At 44.1% G+C, this 16046-nt stretch overlaps 1 protein-coding gene across 1 annotated transcript in view; it reads left to right on the top strand.

Moving 5' to 3' along the window:
- Positions 1-16046, top strand: part of LOC133545189 (pappalysin-2-like) — a 73115-nt gene that overhangs the window by 48079 nt on the left and 8990 nt on the right. Inside the window, exons 16-20 of the mRNA XM_061890564.1 lie at positions 136-271; positions 561-735; positions 9271-9336; positions 9393-9489; positions 12910-13087. Coding sequence (XP_061746548.1) covers positions 136-271; positions 561-735; positions 9271-9336; positions 9393-9489; positions 12910-13087 — 652 coding nt within the window. The remainder of the gene's footprint in view (positions 1-135; positions 272-560; positions 736-9270; positions 9337-9392; positions 9490-12909; positions 13088-16046) is intronic.

A 16046-nucleotide genomic window follows, 5' to 3' on the forward strand; every position in this document is an offset into this window, starting at 1 on the left:
AATGTATAATAAATATCCTATTGGTGATATTCCAGGATGGTGATATCAATAATGTATAATAAATATCCTATTGGTGATATTTCAGGATGGTGATATCAATAATGTATAATAAATATCCTATTGGTGATATTCCAGGTGGGATTTGTCCACTCCGGAGTGGCTACTTCAGTTCTGGTCTACGTGGCCTCAGGTGGATCCTGGAGTGAAGGACATCACCACAGAACAGCAACCATCCTGCTTATAGACACCACTGGCAGGAATCACTCTTTAGGTATTCATTATTATCTCATATTTATAAAGTTGTCTATTATTATGGATATATACCCTTTGTTATTGTTGTATACTTATTAACTCATATTTATAAAGTTGTCTATTATTATGGATATATACCCTTTGTTATTGTTGTATACTTATTAACTCATATTTATAAAGTTGTCTATTGTTATGGATATATAACCTTTGTTATTTTTGTATACTTATTAACTCATGTTTATAAAAGGTTGTTAGCACGAAGCCCAGACATGATTGTGTGTAGTGATAAAGTGATGACTTCCCCCAAGGCACACATAATCTCTCTTGCCGTCGGAACCCGCTGATAGTCAACGTGACCCATGACCTCTCGCAGCCCTTCTTCCTGACGGCGTCGGTCGTCCTCCTCTTCTCCTCGCCCTCCGTGGCCGTCACCGCCGTCGCCTTGAGGACTTCCTGCCACTTCAGCACCTTCACCACGACCGGGTGCGCATCAGAGGGTGGGCTCTCCCACAACTACCTACTACACCCACATGCATACACACATGCATACATACATACCTACAAATATACATATATATCAACATACATATAAACATATATACATACCTACCTGCATACATATATACCTACGTGTGTGTGTGTGTGTGTGTGTATATGGGGTGTTAAGGGCTAGGAACAGAAGACTAGTTTCAACTCGTAGAGAGAGCAGAGCATGAATTGTAATTTGGTTGACAGCGTGTATTAGAGAATTAGTGATGGACAGCAGATATATACACACAATGATGGACAGCAGATATACACACACAATGATGGACAGCAGATATACACACACAATGATGGACAGCAGATATACACACACAATGATGGACAGCAGATATACACACACAATGATGGACAGCAGATATACACACACAATGATGGACAGCAGATATATACACACAATGATGGACAGCAGATATATACACACAATGATGGACAGCAGATATATACACACAATGATGGACAGCAGATATATACACACAATGATGGACAGCAGATATACACACACACACACACACAATGAGTTGAATGGCCATTCAACATGAAAGCAATTTAAAGAGACAAAACACAAGTACTATATACATATATACAATTTAAAGAGACAAAACACAAGTACTATATACATATATACAATTTAAAGAGACAAAACACAAGTACTATATACATATATACAATTTAAAGAGACAAAACACAAGTACTATATACATATATACAATTTAAAGAGACAAAACACAAGTACTATATACATATATACAATTTAAAGAGACAAAACACAAGTACTATATACATATATACAATTTAAAGAGACAAAACACAAGTACTATATACATATATACAATTTAAAGAGACAAAACACAAGTACTATATACATATATACAATTGCATTTAACTATTCAGTGTCTCTGGATCTTGTTTAAATGTCAGTTCAGATAGTTGTTCTTGGAAAAAAGGATGGCAGTACAGTCCATGTGCTGCAGGTAAAGTGACAATTGTAAAGTGTTGGCTGGAGAGTCTCCTACCAGCCCAGACAGAGCAGGTTGTGCTCAGCTTCCTGGCTGGAATCTTCCAAACTTGATCCTTGGACTAGGTGATTCTTTTCCTTAGCTGGCCATCAAAAAGAGAAGCCTGGCCTGTGTAAGAGCCAGAACCATTCTTATAGATCCATGTCTACACAAATAATCTTCATTAAATAACACTCAATTGCGTTATCTAGTATTCATAATATATTATCCAACAATATACCATCAAGTATTCATAATATATTATCAAGTATTCATAATACATATTCAATAATTTCTAGTTCTTTCCTCCATATTGTACAATATAAATCAATAAACATGAGAATCACAATATGCAATAAAATGCTGAAACAAGCATTAGCAGCATAATTATGAGCAACACAAAGCAGTCAGTGCACTAAATGTGCTTATGATGTAAAGACATAAAAGTACATTCAATACACAAATGTGATCATTAGTTGAAGTCATAAATATGTTAATAAGGAGGATTGAGAATATTCCAGAAAGAAGAAAGATGAATGCTTGAAGTGCTATTGTCATCAATATGGACTCACCAACTCAGCTTCTACAGTCAAACACAGCTTCATGACAAACAATGGAAGTCTGCTCTATAAAGTGACACAATAGTCATGTCGTTTAAAATGGGTCAGCACAATATTTCAGGTGAAAAGAAGGTTTAAAAACTACTTTGAGCAGAAATGTCATCCATCTCTCATGTCCTGTCTCCTGGCTACTTCCTGCTAGCGGCTTATAAGCACCACTGATTGGACCGCGGCAGTCACGTGACAAGGGAGGAGTGCAAAGAGTTGCCAAAGAGCAGTCACTTCCGGCTACCGGCATGTAACTGCAGCTGATTGGACTGTGGCGGTCACATGACTAGAAAGTGCGCAAAGAGTAAATAGAAAGGCAAGAGCCTAATAGTCTCCGCAAATGTATTTGACACCTGCGTTACATGTGGCTCTGAAGGTGTGTCTCTAAAGGTGTGTCTCTAAAGAGGTGGTTCTAAAGGTGTGTCTCTGAAGGTGTGTCTCTAAAGAGGTGGTTCTAAAGGTGTGTCTCTGAAGGTGTGTCTCTGAAGGTGTGTCTCTGAAGATGTGGTTCTAAAGATGTGTCTCTAAAGGTGTGTCTCTGAAGTTGTCTCTAAAGGTGTGACTGTAAAGGTGTGTCTCTAAAGGTGTGTCTCTAAAGATGTGTTTCTAAAGATGTGTCTCTTAAGGAATGTCTCTAAAGGTGTGACTCTAAAGGTGTGTCTCTAAAAATGTGTCTCTTAAGGAATGTCTCTAAATGTGTGTCTCTAAAGATGTGTTTCTTAAGGAATGTCTCTAAAGGTGTGGTTGTAAAGGTGTGGCTCTAAAGGTGTGTCTCTAAAGGTGTGTCTCTGAAGTTGTCCTTGAAGGTGTGACTGTAAAGGTGTGTCTCTAAAAATGTGTCTCTTAAGGAATGTCTCTAAAGGTGTGGTTGTAAAGGTGTGGCTCTAAAGGTGTGTCTCTAAAGGTGTGTCTCTAAAGGTGTGTTTCTTAAGGAATGTCTCTAAAGGTGTGACTCTAAAGGTGTGTCTCTAAAGATGTGTCTCTTAAGGAATGTCTCTAAAGGTGTGGTTGTAAAGGTGTGGCTCTAAAGATGTGTTTCTAAAGATGTGTCTCTTAAGGAATGTCTCTAAAGGTGTGACTCTAAAGGTGTGTCTCTGAAGGTGTGTCTCTAAAAATGTGTCTCTTAAGGAATGTCTCTAAAGGTGTGGTTGTAAAGGTGTGGCTCTAAAGGTGTGTCTCTAAAGATGTGTTTCTAAAGATGTGTCTCTTAAGGAATGTCTCTAAAGGTGTGACTCTAAAGGTGTGTCTCTAAAAATGTGTCTCTTAAGGAATGTCTCTAAATGTGTGTCTCTAAAGATGTGTTTCTTAAGGAATGTCTCTAAAGGTGTGACTCTAAAGGTGTGTCTCTAAAGATGTGTCTCTTAAGGAATGTCTCTAAAGGTGTGGTTGTAAAGGTGTGGCTCTAAAGGTGTGTCTCTAAAGGTGTGTCTCTAAAGGTGTCTCTAAAGGTTTGTCTCTAAAGGTTTGTCTCTAAAGGTGTGTCTTTAAAGGAGTGTCTCTAAAATTGTGGCTCTATAGGTGTGGCTCTAAAGGTGTGTCTAAAAAGGTTTGGCTCTATAGGTGTGTCTCTATAGGTGTGTCTCTAAAGGTGTGTCTCTGAAGGTGTGTCTCTGAAGGTGTGTCTCTGAAGGTGTCTCTAATGGTGTCTCTCTAAAGGTGTGGTTCTAAAGGTGTGTCTCTGAAGTTGTCTCTAAAGGTGTGACTCTAAAGGTGTGTCTCTAAAATGTGTGTCTCTAAAGGTGTGTCTCTAAAGGTGTGTCTCTGAAGTTGTCTCTAAAGGTGTGACTGTAAAGGTGTGTCTCTAAAGGTGTGTCTCTAAAGATGTGTTTCTAAAGATGTGTCTCTTAAGGAATGTCTCTAAAGGTGTGACTTTAAAGGTGTGTCTCTGAAGGTGTCTCTAAAGGTGTGTCTCTAAAAATGTGTCTCTTAAGGAATGTCTCTAAATGTGTGTCTCTAAAGGTGTGTCTCTAAAGATGTGTTTCTTAAGGAATGTCTCTAAAGGTGTGACTCTAAAGGTGTGTCTGTAAAGATGTGTCTCTTAAGGAATATCTCTAAAGGTGTGGTTGTAAAGGTGTGTCTCTAAAGGTGTGTCTCTAAAGGTGTGTCTCTAAAGGTGTCTCTAAAGGTTTGTCTCTAAAGGTGTGTCTTTAAAGGAGTGTCTCCAAAGGTTTGGCTCTATAGGTGTGTCTCTAAAGGTGTGTCTCTAAAGGTGTGTCTTTAAAGGTGTGTCTCTAAAGGTGTGTCTTTAAAGGTGTGTCTCTGAAAGTGTCTCTAATGGTGTCTCTCTAAAGGTGTGGTTCTAAAGGTTTGGCTCTAAAGGTGTGTCTTTAAAGGTGTGTCTCTGAAAGTGTCTCTAATGGTGTCTCTCTAAAGGTGTGGTTCTAAAGGTTTGGCTCTAAGGATGCGGTTCTGAAGGTGTGTCTCTAAAGGTGTGTCTCTAAAAATGTGTCTCTTAAGGAATGTTTCTCAATGTGTGTCTCTAAAGGTTTGTCTCTGAAGTTGTCTCTAAAGGTGTGTCTCTAAAGGTGTCTCTAATGGTGTCTCTCTAAAAGTGATGTTTCTAAAGGTTTGGCTCTAAAGATGTGGTTCTAAAGGTGTGTCTCTATAGGTGTGTCTCTAAAGGTGTGTCTCTAAAGGTGTCTCTAATGGTGTCTCTCTAAAAGTGATGTTTCTAAAGGTTTGGCTCTAAAGATGTGGTTCTAAAAATGTGTCTCTTAAGGAATGTTTCTCAATGTGTGTCTCTAAAGGTTTGTCTCTGAAGTTGTCTCTAAAGGTGTGACTCTAAAGGTGTGTCTCTAAATGTGTGTCTCTAAAGGTGTGTCTCTGAAGTTGTCTCTAAAGGTGTGTGTCTAAATGTGTGTCTCTAAAGATGTGTTTCTTAAGGAATGTCTCTAAAGGTGTGGCTCTAAAGGTGTGTCTCTAAAGATGTGTCTCTTAAGGAATGTCTCTAAAGGTGTGACTCTAAAGGTGTGTCTCTAAAGATGTGTCTCTTAAGGAATATCTCTAAAGGTGTGGTTGTAAAGGTGTGGCTCTAAAGGCGTGTCTCTAAAGGTGTGTCTCTAAAGGTGTCTCTAAAGGTTTGTCTCTAAAGGTGTGTCTTTAAAGGAGTGTCTCCAAAGGTTTGGCTCTATAGGTGTGTCTCTATAGGTGTGTCTCTAAAGGTGTGTCTTTAAAGGTGTGTCTCTAAAGGTGTGTCTCTGAAAGTGTCTCTAATGGTGTGTCTTTAAAGGTGTGTCTCTAAAGGTGTCTCTAAAGGTTTGTCTCTAAAGGTGTGTCTTTAAAGGAGTGTCTCCAAAGGTTTGGCTCTATAGGTGTGTCTCTATAGGTGTGTCTCTTAAGGAATGTCTCTAAAGGTGTGACTCTAAAGGTGTGTCTCTAAAGATGTGTCTCTTAAGGAATATCTCTAAAGGTGTGGTTGTAAAGGTGTGGCTCTAAAGGTGTGTCTCTAAAGGTGTGTCTCTAAAGGTGTCTCTAAAGGTTTGTCTCTAAAGGTGTGTCTTTAAAGGTGTGTCTCTAAAGGTGTCTCTAAAGGTTTGTCTCTAAAGGTGTGTCTTTAAAGGAGTGTCTCCAAAGGTTTGGCTCTATAGGTGTGTCTCTATAAGTGTGTCTCTAAAGGTGTGTCTCTAAAGGTGTGTCTCTAAAGGTGTGTCTCTGAAAGTGTCTCTAATGGTGTCTCTCTAAAAGTGATGTTTCTAAAGGTTTGGCTCTAAAGATGTGTCTCTAAAAATGTGTCTCTTAAGGAATGTCTCTCAATGTGTGTCTCTAAAGGTTTGTCTCTGAAGTTGTCTCTAAAGGTGTGACTCTAAAGGTGTGTCTCTAAATGTGTGTCTCTAAAGGTGTGTCTCTGAAGTTGTCTCTAAAGGTGTGTCTCTAAATGTGTGTCTCTAAAGATGTGTTTCTAAAGATGTGTCTCTTAAGGAATGTCTCTAAAGGTGTGTCTCTGAAGGTGTCTCTAAAGGTGTGTCTCTAAAGGTGTGTCTCTAAAAAGGTGTCTCTTAAGGAATGTCTCTAAATGTGTGTCTCTAAAGGTGTGTAACTAAAGGTCTGGTTCTAAAGGTGTGTCTCTAAAGATGTGTTTCTTAAGGAATGTCTCTAAAGGTGTGGTTGTAAAGGTGTGGCTCTAAAGGTGTGTCTCTAAAGATGTGTCCCTTAAGGAATGTTTCTAAAGGTGTGGTTGTAAAGGTGTGGCTCTAAAGGTGTGTCTCTAAAGGTGTGTCTCTAAAGGTGTGTCTCTAAAGGTGTCTCTAAAGGTTTGTCTCTAAAGGTGTCTCTAAAGGAGTGTCTCTAAAATTGTGGCTCTATAGGTGTGGCTCTAAAGGTGTGTCTCCAAAGGTTTGGCTCTATAGGTGTGTCTCTATAGGTGTGTCACTAAAGGTGTGTCTCTAAAGGTGTGTCTCTGAAGGTGTGTCTCTGAAGGTGTCTCTAATGGTGTCTCTCTAAAGGTGTGGTTCTAAAGGTGTGTCTCTGAAGTTGTCTCTAAAGGTGTGACTCTAAAGGTGTGTCTCTAAAGGTGTGTCTCTGAAGTTGTCTCTAAAGGTGTGACTGTAAAGGTGTGTCTCTAAATGTGTGTCTCTGAAGATGTGTCTCTTAAGGAATGTCTCTAAAGATGTGTCTCTTAAGGAATGTCTCTAAAGGTGTGTCTCTAAAGGTGTGTCTCTAAAAATGTGTCTCTTAAGGAATGTCTCTAAAGGTGTGTCTCTAAAGATGTGTTTCTTAAGGAATGTCTCTAAAGGTGTGACTCTAAAGGTGTGTCTCTAAAGATGTGTCTCTTAAGGAATATCTCTAAAGGTGTGGTTGTAAAGGTGTGGCTCTAAAGGTGTGTCTCTAAAGGTGTGTCTCTAAAGGTGTGTCTCTAAAGGTGTCTCTAAAGGTTTGTCTCTAAAGGTGTGTCTTTAAAGGAGTGTCTCCAAAGGTTTGGCTCTATAGGTGTGTCTCTATAGGTGTGTCTCTATAGGTGTGTCTCTTAAGGTGTGTCTCTAAAGGTGTGTCTCTAAAGGTGTGTCTCTGAAAGTGTCTCTAATGGTGTCTCTCTAAAGGTGTGGTTCTAAAGGTTTGGCTCCAAGGATGCGGTTCTAAAGGTGTGTCTCTAAAGGTGTCTCTAATGGTGTCTCTCTAAAAGTGATGTTTCTAAAGGTTTGGCTCTAAAAATGTGGTTCTAAAGGTGTCTCTAAAAATGTGTCTCTAAAAATGTGTCTCTTAAGGAATGTCTCTCAATGTGTGTCTCTAAAGGTTTGTCTCTGAAGTTGTCTCTAAAGGTGTGTTTCTAAAGATGTGTCTCTTAAGGAATGTCTCTAAATGTGTGTCTCTAAAGGTGTGTCTCTGAAGGTGTCTCTAAAGGTGTGTCTCTAAAAAGGTGTCTCTTAAGGAATGTCTCTAAATGTGTGTCTCTAAAGGTGTGTCTCTAAAGGTGTGTATCTAAAGGTGTGTCTCTAAAGGTCTGGTTCTAAAGGTGTGTCTCTAAAGATGTGTTTCTTAAGGAATGTCTCTAAAGGTGTGGTTGTAAAGGTGTGGCTCTAAAGGTGTGTCTCTAAAGATGTGTCCCTTAAGGAATGTCTCTAAATGTGTGTCTCTAAAGGTGTGTCTCTAAAGGTGTGTATCTAAAGGTGTGTCTCTAAAGGTCTGGTTCTAAAGGTGTGTCTCTAAAGATGTGTTTCTTAAGGAATGTCTCTAAAGGTGTGGTTGTAAAGGTGTGGCTCTAAAGGTGTGTCTCTAAAGATGTGTCCCTTAAGGAATGTCTCTAAAGGTGTGGTTGTAAAGGTGTGTCTCTAAAGGTGTGTCTCTAAAGATGTGTCTCTTAAGGAATGTCTCTAAAGGTGTGGCTCTAAAGGTGTGGCTCTAAAGGTGTGTCTTTAAAGGAGTGTCTCTAAAAGTGTGGCTCTATAGGTGTGGCTCTAAAGGTGTGTCTCCAAAGATGTGGCTCTATAGGTGTGTCTCTATAGGTGTGTCTCTAAAGGTGTGTCTCTAAAGGTGTGTTTCTAAAGGTGTCTCTATAGGTGTGTCTCTATAGGTGTGTCTCTAAAGGTGTGTCTAAAGGTGTGTCTTTAAAGGAGTGTCTCTAAAAGTGTGGCTCTAAAGGTGTGTCTCCAAAGATTTGGCTCTATAGGTGTGTCTCTATAGGTGTGTCTCTAAAGGTGTGTCTCCAAAGATTTGGCTCTAAAGGTGTGTCTCCAAAGATGTGGCTCTATAGGTGTGTCTCTATAGGTGTGTCTCTAAAGGTGTCTCTAAAGGTGTGTCTCCAAAGATTTGGCTCAATAGGTGTGTCTCTATAGGTGTGTCTCTAAAGGTGTGTCTCTAAAGGTGTGTTTCTAAAGGTGTGTTTCTAAAGGTGTCTCTATAGGTGTGTCTCTATAGGTGTGTCTCTAAAGGTGTGTTTCTAAAGGTGTCTCTAAAGGTGTGTCTTTAAAGGAGTGTCTCTAAAGGTGTGGCTCTATAGGTGTGTCTCTAAAGGTGTGTTTCCAAAGGTTTGGCTCTATAGGTGTGTCTCTATAGGTGTGTCTCTAAAGGTGTGTTTCTAAAGGTGTCTCTAAAGGTGTGTCTTTATAGGAGTGTCTCTAAAGGTGTGTTTCTAAAGGTGTCTCTATAGGTGTGTCTCTAAAGGTGTGTCTCTAAAGGTGTGTTTCTAAAGGTGTCTCTAAAGGTGTGTCTTTAAAGGAGTGTCTCTAAAGGTGTGGCTCTATAGGTGTGGCTCTATAGGTGTGTCTCTAAAGGTGTGTTTCCAAAGGTTTGGCTCTATAGGTGTGTCTCTATAGGTGTGTCTCTATAGGTGTGTCTCTATAGGTGTGTCTCTAAAGGTGTGTCTCTAAAGGTGTGGTTCTAAAGGTGTGTCTCCAAAAGTGTGTCTCTAAAGGTGTGCCGTGTCCTTCCTGCAGATGTTTGAGGCGGACGTGTGAGATGGACATCTGCCAACCCCCGCAGATCGATCACGCCTCCGTCAGGTAGAAAACTTTCAACCACACATGAACCCGAAGACTAAGGTAATAGTCCCTTGCAGGTGTGCGGGAGGGGGGGAGTCCTCCCACTGCTCTGTTCAGTGTCGCCATGGTTACAGCATCACCGTCGTCAGCGGGAGGGACGTCCCGCCACACCAGGTAAACAATGTTACACCTGTTCCTACTGTCTTTCAGTTGGATAGACAACCAGGACACGCCTGTTCTTGATGGACAACCAGGGCACACCTGTTCCTGATGGACAACCGGGACACAGCTGTTCCTACTGTCCTTCAGTTGGATGGACAACCAGAACACACCTGTTCCTGATGGACAACCAGGACAGACCTGTTCCTAGAGTCCTTTAGTTGGATAGACAACCAGAACACACCTGTTCCTGATGGACAACCGGGACACAGCTGTTCTTACTGTCCTTCAGTTGGATGGACAACCAGAACACACCTGTTCCTGATGGACAACCAGGACAGACCTGTTCCTAGAGTCCTTTAGTTGGATAGACAACCAGAACACACCTGTTCTTGATGGACAACCAGGACACACCTGTTCTTGATGGACAACCAGGACACACCTGTTCCTGCTGTCCTTCGGTTGGATGGACATCCAGGGCACACCTCTTCCTGATAGACAACTATGACACACCTGTTCCTAGAGTCCTTCAGTTGGATGGACAACAAGAACACACCTGTTCCAACTGTCCTGCAGTTGGATGGACAACCAGGGCACACCTGTTCCTTATAGAACACCAGGACACTCCTGTTCCTTGAGTCCTTCAGTTGGATGGACAACCAGGACACACCTGTTCCTGCTGACCTTCAGTTGGATGGACAACCAGGACACACCTGTTCCTACTGTCCTTCAGTTGGATGGACAGCCAGGACACACCTGTTCCTGATGGACAACCAGGACACACCTGTTCCTACTGTCCTTCAGTTGGATGGAAAGCCAGGACACACCTGTTCCTGATGGACAACCAGGACACAACTGTTTCTACTGTCCTTCTGTTGGATGGATAACCAGGGCACACCTGTTCTTGATAGACAACCAGGAAACACCTGTTCCTAGTGTCCTTCAGTTGGATAGACTACCAGGGCACACCTGTTCCTGATGGACAACCAGGAAACACCTGTTCCTTATAGAAAACCAGGACACACGTGTTCCTACTGTCCTTCAGTTGGATGGACAACCAGGACACACCTGTTCGTGATGGTCAACTGGGACTGACTTGTTCCTGATAGTCAACCAGGACACACCTGTTTATGGTGGTCAACTAGGACAGACTTGTTCCTGATGGACAACCAGGACTCACCTGTTCCTGATGGTCAATCAGGACACACATGTTCCTGATAGACAACCAGGACACACTTGTTCCTTATAGAAAATCAGGACACACCTGTTCCTACTGTCCTTTAGTTGGATGGATAACCAGGACACACCTGTTCCTGATAGACACTCAGGACACACCTGTTCCTAGTGTCCTTCAGTGGGATAGACAACCAAGACACACCTGTTCCTGATGGTCAACCGGGACACACCTGTTCCTAATGGTCAACCATGACACACCTGTTCCTGATGGTCAACAAGGACAGACATGTTCCTGATGGTCAACAAGGACAGACATGTTCCTGATGCTGAACTAGGACAGGCGTGTTCCTGATGGTCAACCAGGACACACCTGTTCCTACTGTCCTTTAGTTGGATGGACAACCAGGACTCCTGATGGTCAACCAGGACACACCTGTTCCTGATGGACAACCAGGACACACCTGTTCCTGATAGAGAACCAAGACACACTTGTTACTTATAGAAAATCAGGACACTCCTGTTCCTACTGTCCTTTAGTTGGATGGACAACCAGGACACACCTGTTCCTGATAGACAACCAGGACACACTTGTTACTTATAGAAAATCAGGACACTCCTGTTCCTACTGTCCTTTAGTTGGATGGACAACCAGGACACACCTGTTCCTGATGGTCAACTGGGACTGCCTTGTTCCTGATGGTCAACCAGGACACACCTGTTCCTGATGGACAACCAGGACACACCTGTTCCTGATAGAGAACCAAGACACACGTGTTACTTATAGAAAATCAGGACACTCCTGTTCCTACTGTCCTTTAGTTGGATGGACAACCAGGACACACCTGTTCCTGATGGTCAACCAGGACACACCTGTTCCTGATGGACAACCAAGACACACTTGTTACTTATAGAAAATCAGGAAACTCCTGTTCCTACTGTCCTTTAGTTGGATGGACAACCAGGACACACCTGTTCCTGATAGACAACCAGGACACACTTGTTACTTATAGAAAATCAGGACACTCCTGTTCCTACTGTCCTTTAGTTGGATGGACAACCAGGACACACCTGTTCCTGATGGTCAACTGGGACTGCCTTGTTCCTGATGGTCAACCAGGACACACCTGTTCCTGATGGACAACCAGGACACACCTGTTCCTGATAGAGAACCAAGACACACGTGTTACTTATAGAAAATCAGGACACTCCTGTTCCTACTGTCCTTTAGTTGGATGGACAACCAGGACACACCTGTTCCTGATGGTCAACCAGGACACACCTGTTCCTGATGGACAACCAAGACACACTTGTTACTTATAGAAAATCAGGAAACTCCTGTTCCTACTGTCCTTTAGTTGGATGGACAACCAGGACACACCTGTTCCTGATAGACAACCAGGACACACTTGTTACTTATAGAAAATCAGGACACTCCTGTTCCTACTGTCCTTTAGTTGGATGGACAACCAGGACACACCTGTTCCTGATGGTCAACTGGGACTGCCTTGTTCCTGATGGTCAACCAGGACACACCTGTTCCTGATGGACAACCAGGACACACCTGTTCCTGATAGAGAACCAAGACACACGTGTTACTTATAGAAAATCAGGACACTCCTGCTCCTACTGTCCTTTAGTTGGATGGACAACCAGGACACACCTGTTCCTGATGGTCAACCAGGACACACCTGTTCCTGATGGACAACCAAGACACACTTGTTACTTATAGAAAATCAGGACACACCTGTTCCTAGTGTCCTTCAGTGGGATGGACAACCAGGACACACCTGTTCCTGATAGACAACCAGGACACACTTGTTACTTATAGAAAATCAGGACACACCTGTTCCTAGTGTCCTTCAGTGGGATGGACAACCAGGACACACCTGTTCCTGATAGACAACCAGGACACACTTGTTACTTATAGAAAATCAGGACACTCCTGTTCCTACTGTCCTTTAGTTGGATGGACAACCAGGACACACCTGTTCCTGATAAACACTCAGGACACACCTGTTCCTAGTGTCCTTCAGTGGGATGGACAACCAGGACACACCCGTTCCTGATGGACAACCAGGACACACCTGTTCTTGATGCTGAACTAGGACAGGCATCCCGCATGCTGGTCTCTGCATGCTGGAGTCACACTGCCTGCCAGCAAAACCTCCTGCTCTGACACGGGTGGTCTGTCAAGGCTGTCAAGTGGGCGTCAAGACCGCTCCTTCATCAGGATTCTGTCTCATCTTCCCCGGGTTTTAGAGCAAGACGGAGATGGAGTGTTTCCAAGGACTTTGGGAGCGCGTGGTCCTCTGCCAGCCTGTGAACTGTGGTCTTCCTGGTCCCTCTCACGTCTACCACGCCATCTTCACCTGTCCCTGGGGGACCACCTTTGGCAGGGAGTGCTCTTTCACCTGTGGACCTCCTGCCATACTTCAAGGTACACACCATCCATCCATCCATCATCTCTCATCCATCCATCCCTCATCCATCATTTAACCATCCACCCACCTATCCACCCTTCAATCCATCAATCCATCATCTCTCATCCATCCATCATCTATACATCATCCATCCATCCATCCATCCATAATTTAACCATCCACCCTACCCATCCATCCATTCATCTATACATCATCTCTCATCCATCCATCCATCATCTATACATCATCCATCCATCCATCCATAATCTATACATCATCCATCCATCCATCCCTCATCCCTCATTTAACCATCCACCCACCCATCCACCCTTCCATCCATCAATCCATCATCTCTCATCCATCCATCCATCCATCATCTATACATCATCCATCCATCCATCCATCCATCATTTAACCATCCACCCTTCCATCCATCCATTCATCTATACATCATCTCTCATCCATCCATCCATCATCTATACATCATCCATCCATCCATCCATAATCTATACATCATCCATCCATCCATCCCTCATCTCTCATTTAACCATCCACCCACCCATCCACCCTTCCATCCATCAATCCATCATCTCTCATCCATCCATCCATCCATCATCTATACATCATCCATCCATCATTTAACCATCCACCCTTCCATCCATCCATTCATCTATACATCATCTCTCATCCATCCATCCATCATCTATACATCATCAATCCATCCATCCATCTATCTACCCACCACCCACCCATCCATCCATCATCCCTCATCCATCATTGATCCATCTACCCACCAACCCATTATCCATCATCCCTCATTGATCCATCCATCCATCATCTATACAGTATCCATCCATCCATCATCCCTCATCCATTATTGCTCCATCTACCATCCACACACCCATTTATCCATCCATCCATCATCTATACATCATCCATCCATCCATGCATCCATCCATCTACCCACCACCCACCCACCCATCCATCCATCCATCATTTAACCATCCACCCACCCATCCACCCTTCCATCCATCCATTCATCTATACACCATCTCTTATCCATCCATCCATCCATCATCTATACATCATCCATCCATGCATCCATCCATCTACCCACCACCCACCCACCCATCCATCCATCCATCATCCCTCATCCATCATTGATCCATCTACCAACCCACCCGCCCACCCATCATCCCTCATTGATCCATCCATGCATCCGTCCATCCATCCATCCATCATCTATACAGTATCCATCCATCCATAATCCCTCATCCATTATTGCTCCATCTACCCAACCACACACCAATTTATCCATCCATCCATCCATCATATACACATCATCCATCCAGCCATCATCCCTCATCCATCATTGCTCCATCTACCCACCCACCCATCCATCCAGCCATCCATCCATCCATCCATCCATCCATCCATCATCCATCATTGATCCATCTACTCACCCATCCATCCATCCACCCATCATCCGTCCACCCATAGCTCGGCCTTAGGTTTGAGAAAACCTGGCCAAGGCTATAACCGGGACACTAGGACCCTGAAAGTTCTCCTGTCAAAGAGGAGAGACCTCTGAAGGTCTCATGGTCCCACAAGAAGGACTCATTCAATGGAGGTTCTGGTGGACTTGTGAGACCCTGCCAGGTGCCAACAAGACCTTCTCAGACACCTCCAGGGTTGTGAGACCCTGCCAGGTGCCAACAAGACCTTCTCCAACGCCTCCAGTTTTGTGAGACCCTGTCAGGTGCCAACAAGACCTTCTCCAACGCCTCCAGTTTTGTGAGACCCTGTCAGGTGCCAACAGGACCTTCTCCGACACCTCCAGTGTTGTGAGACCCTGCCAGGTGCCAACAAGACCTTCTCCAACGCCTCCAGTTTTGTGAGACCCTGCCAGGTGCCAACAAGACCTTCTCCAACGCCTCCAGTTTTGTGAGACCCTGCCAGGTGCCAACAAGACCTTCTCCAACGCCTCCAGTTTTGTGAGACCCTGCCAGGTGCCAACAAGACCTTCTCCAACGCCTCCAGTTTTGTGAGACCCTGCCAGGTGCCAACAGGACCTTCTCCGACACCTCCAGTTTTGTGAGACCCTGCCAGGTGCCAACAAGACCTTCTCCAACGCCTCCAGTTTTGTGAGACCCTGCCAGGTGCCAACAAGACCTTCTCCAACGCCTCCAGTTTTGTGAGACCCTGCCAGGTGCCAACAAGACCTTCTCCAACGCCTCCAGTGTTGTGAGACCCTGCCAGGTCCCAACAAGACCTTCTCCAACGCCTCCAGTTTTGTGAGACCCTGTCAGGTGCCAACAGGACCTTCTCCGACACCTCCAGTGTTGTGAGACCCTGCCAGGTGCCAACAAGACCTTCTCAAACGCCTCCAGTTTTGTGAGACCCTGCCAGGTGCCAACAGGACCTTCTCCGACACCTCCAGCGTTGTGAGACCCTGCCACGTGCCAAGAAGACCTTCTCCAACGCCTCCAGTTTTGTGAGACCCTGCCAGGTGCCAACAAGACCTTCTCCAACGCCTCCAGTTTTGTGAGACCCTGCCAGGTGCCAACAAGACCTTCTCCAACGCCTCCAGTTTTGTGAGACCCTGCCAGGTGCCAACAGGACCTTCTCCGACACCTCCAGTTTTGTGAGACCCTGCCAGGTGCCAACAAGACCTTCTCCAACGCCTCCAGTTTTGTGAGACCCTGCCAGGTGCCAACAAGACCTTCTCCAACGCCTCCAGTTTTGTGAGACCCTGCCAGGTGCCAACAAGACCTTCTCCAACGCCTCCAGTGTTGTGAGACCCTGCCAGGTCCCAACAAGACCTTCTCCAACGCCTCCAGTTTTGTGAGACCCTGTCAGGTGCCAACAGGACCTTCTCCGACACCTCCAGTGTTGTGAGACCCTGCCAGGTGCCAACAAGACCTTCTCAAACGCCTCCAGTTTTGTGAGACCCTGCCAGGTGCCAACAGGACCTTC

This window comes from Nerophis ophidion, linkage group LG28 (genome assembly GCF_033978795.1).
Source record: "Nerophis ophidion isolate RoL-2023_Sa linkage group LG28, RoL_Noph_v1.0, whole genome shotgun sequence".
NCBI lineage: Eukaryota > Metazoa > Chordata > Actinopteri > Syngnathiformes > Syngnathidae > Nerophis > Nerophis ophidion.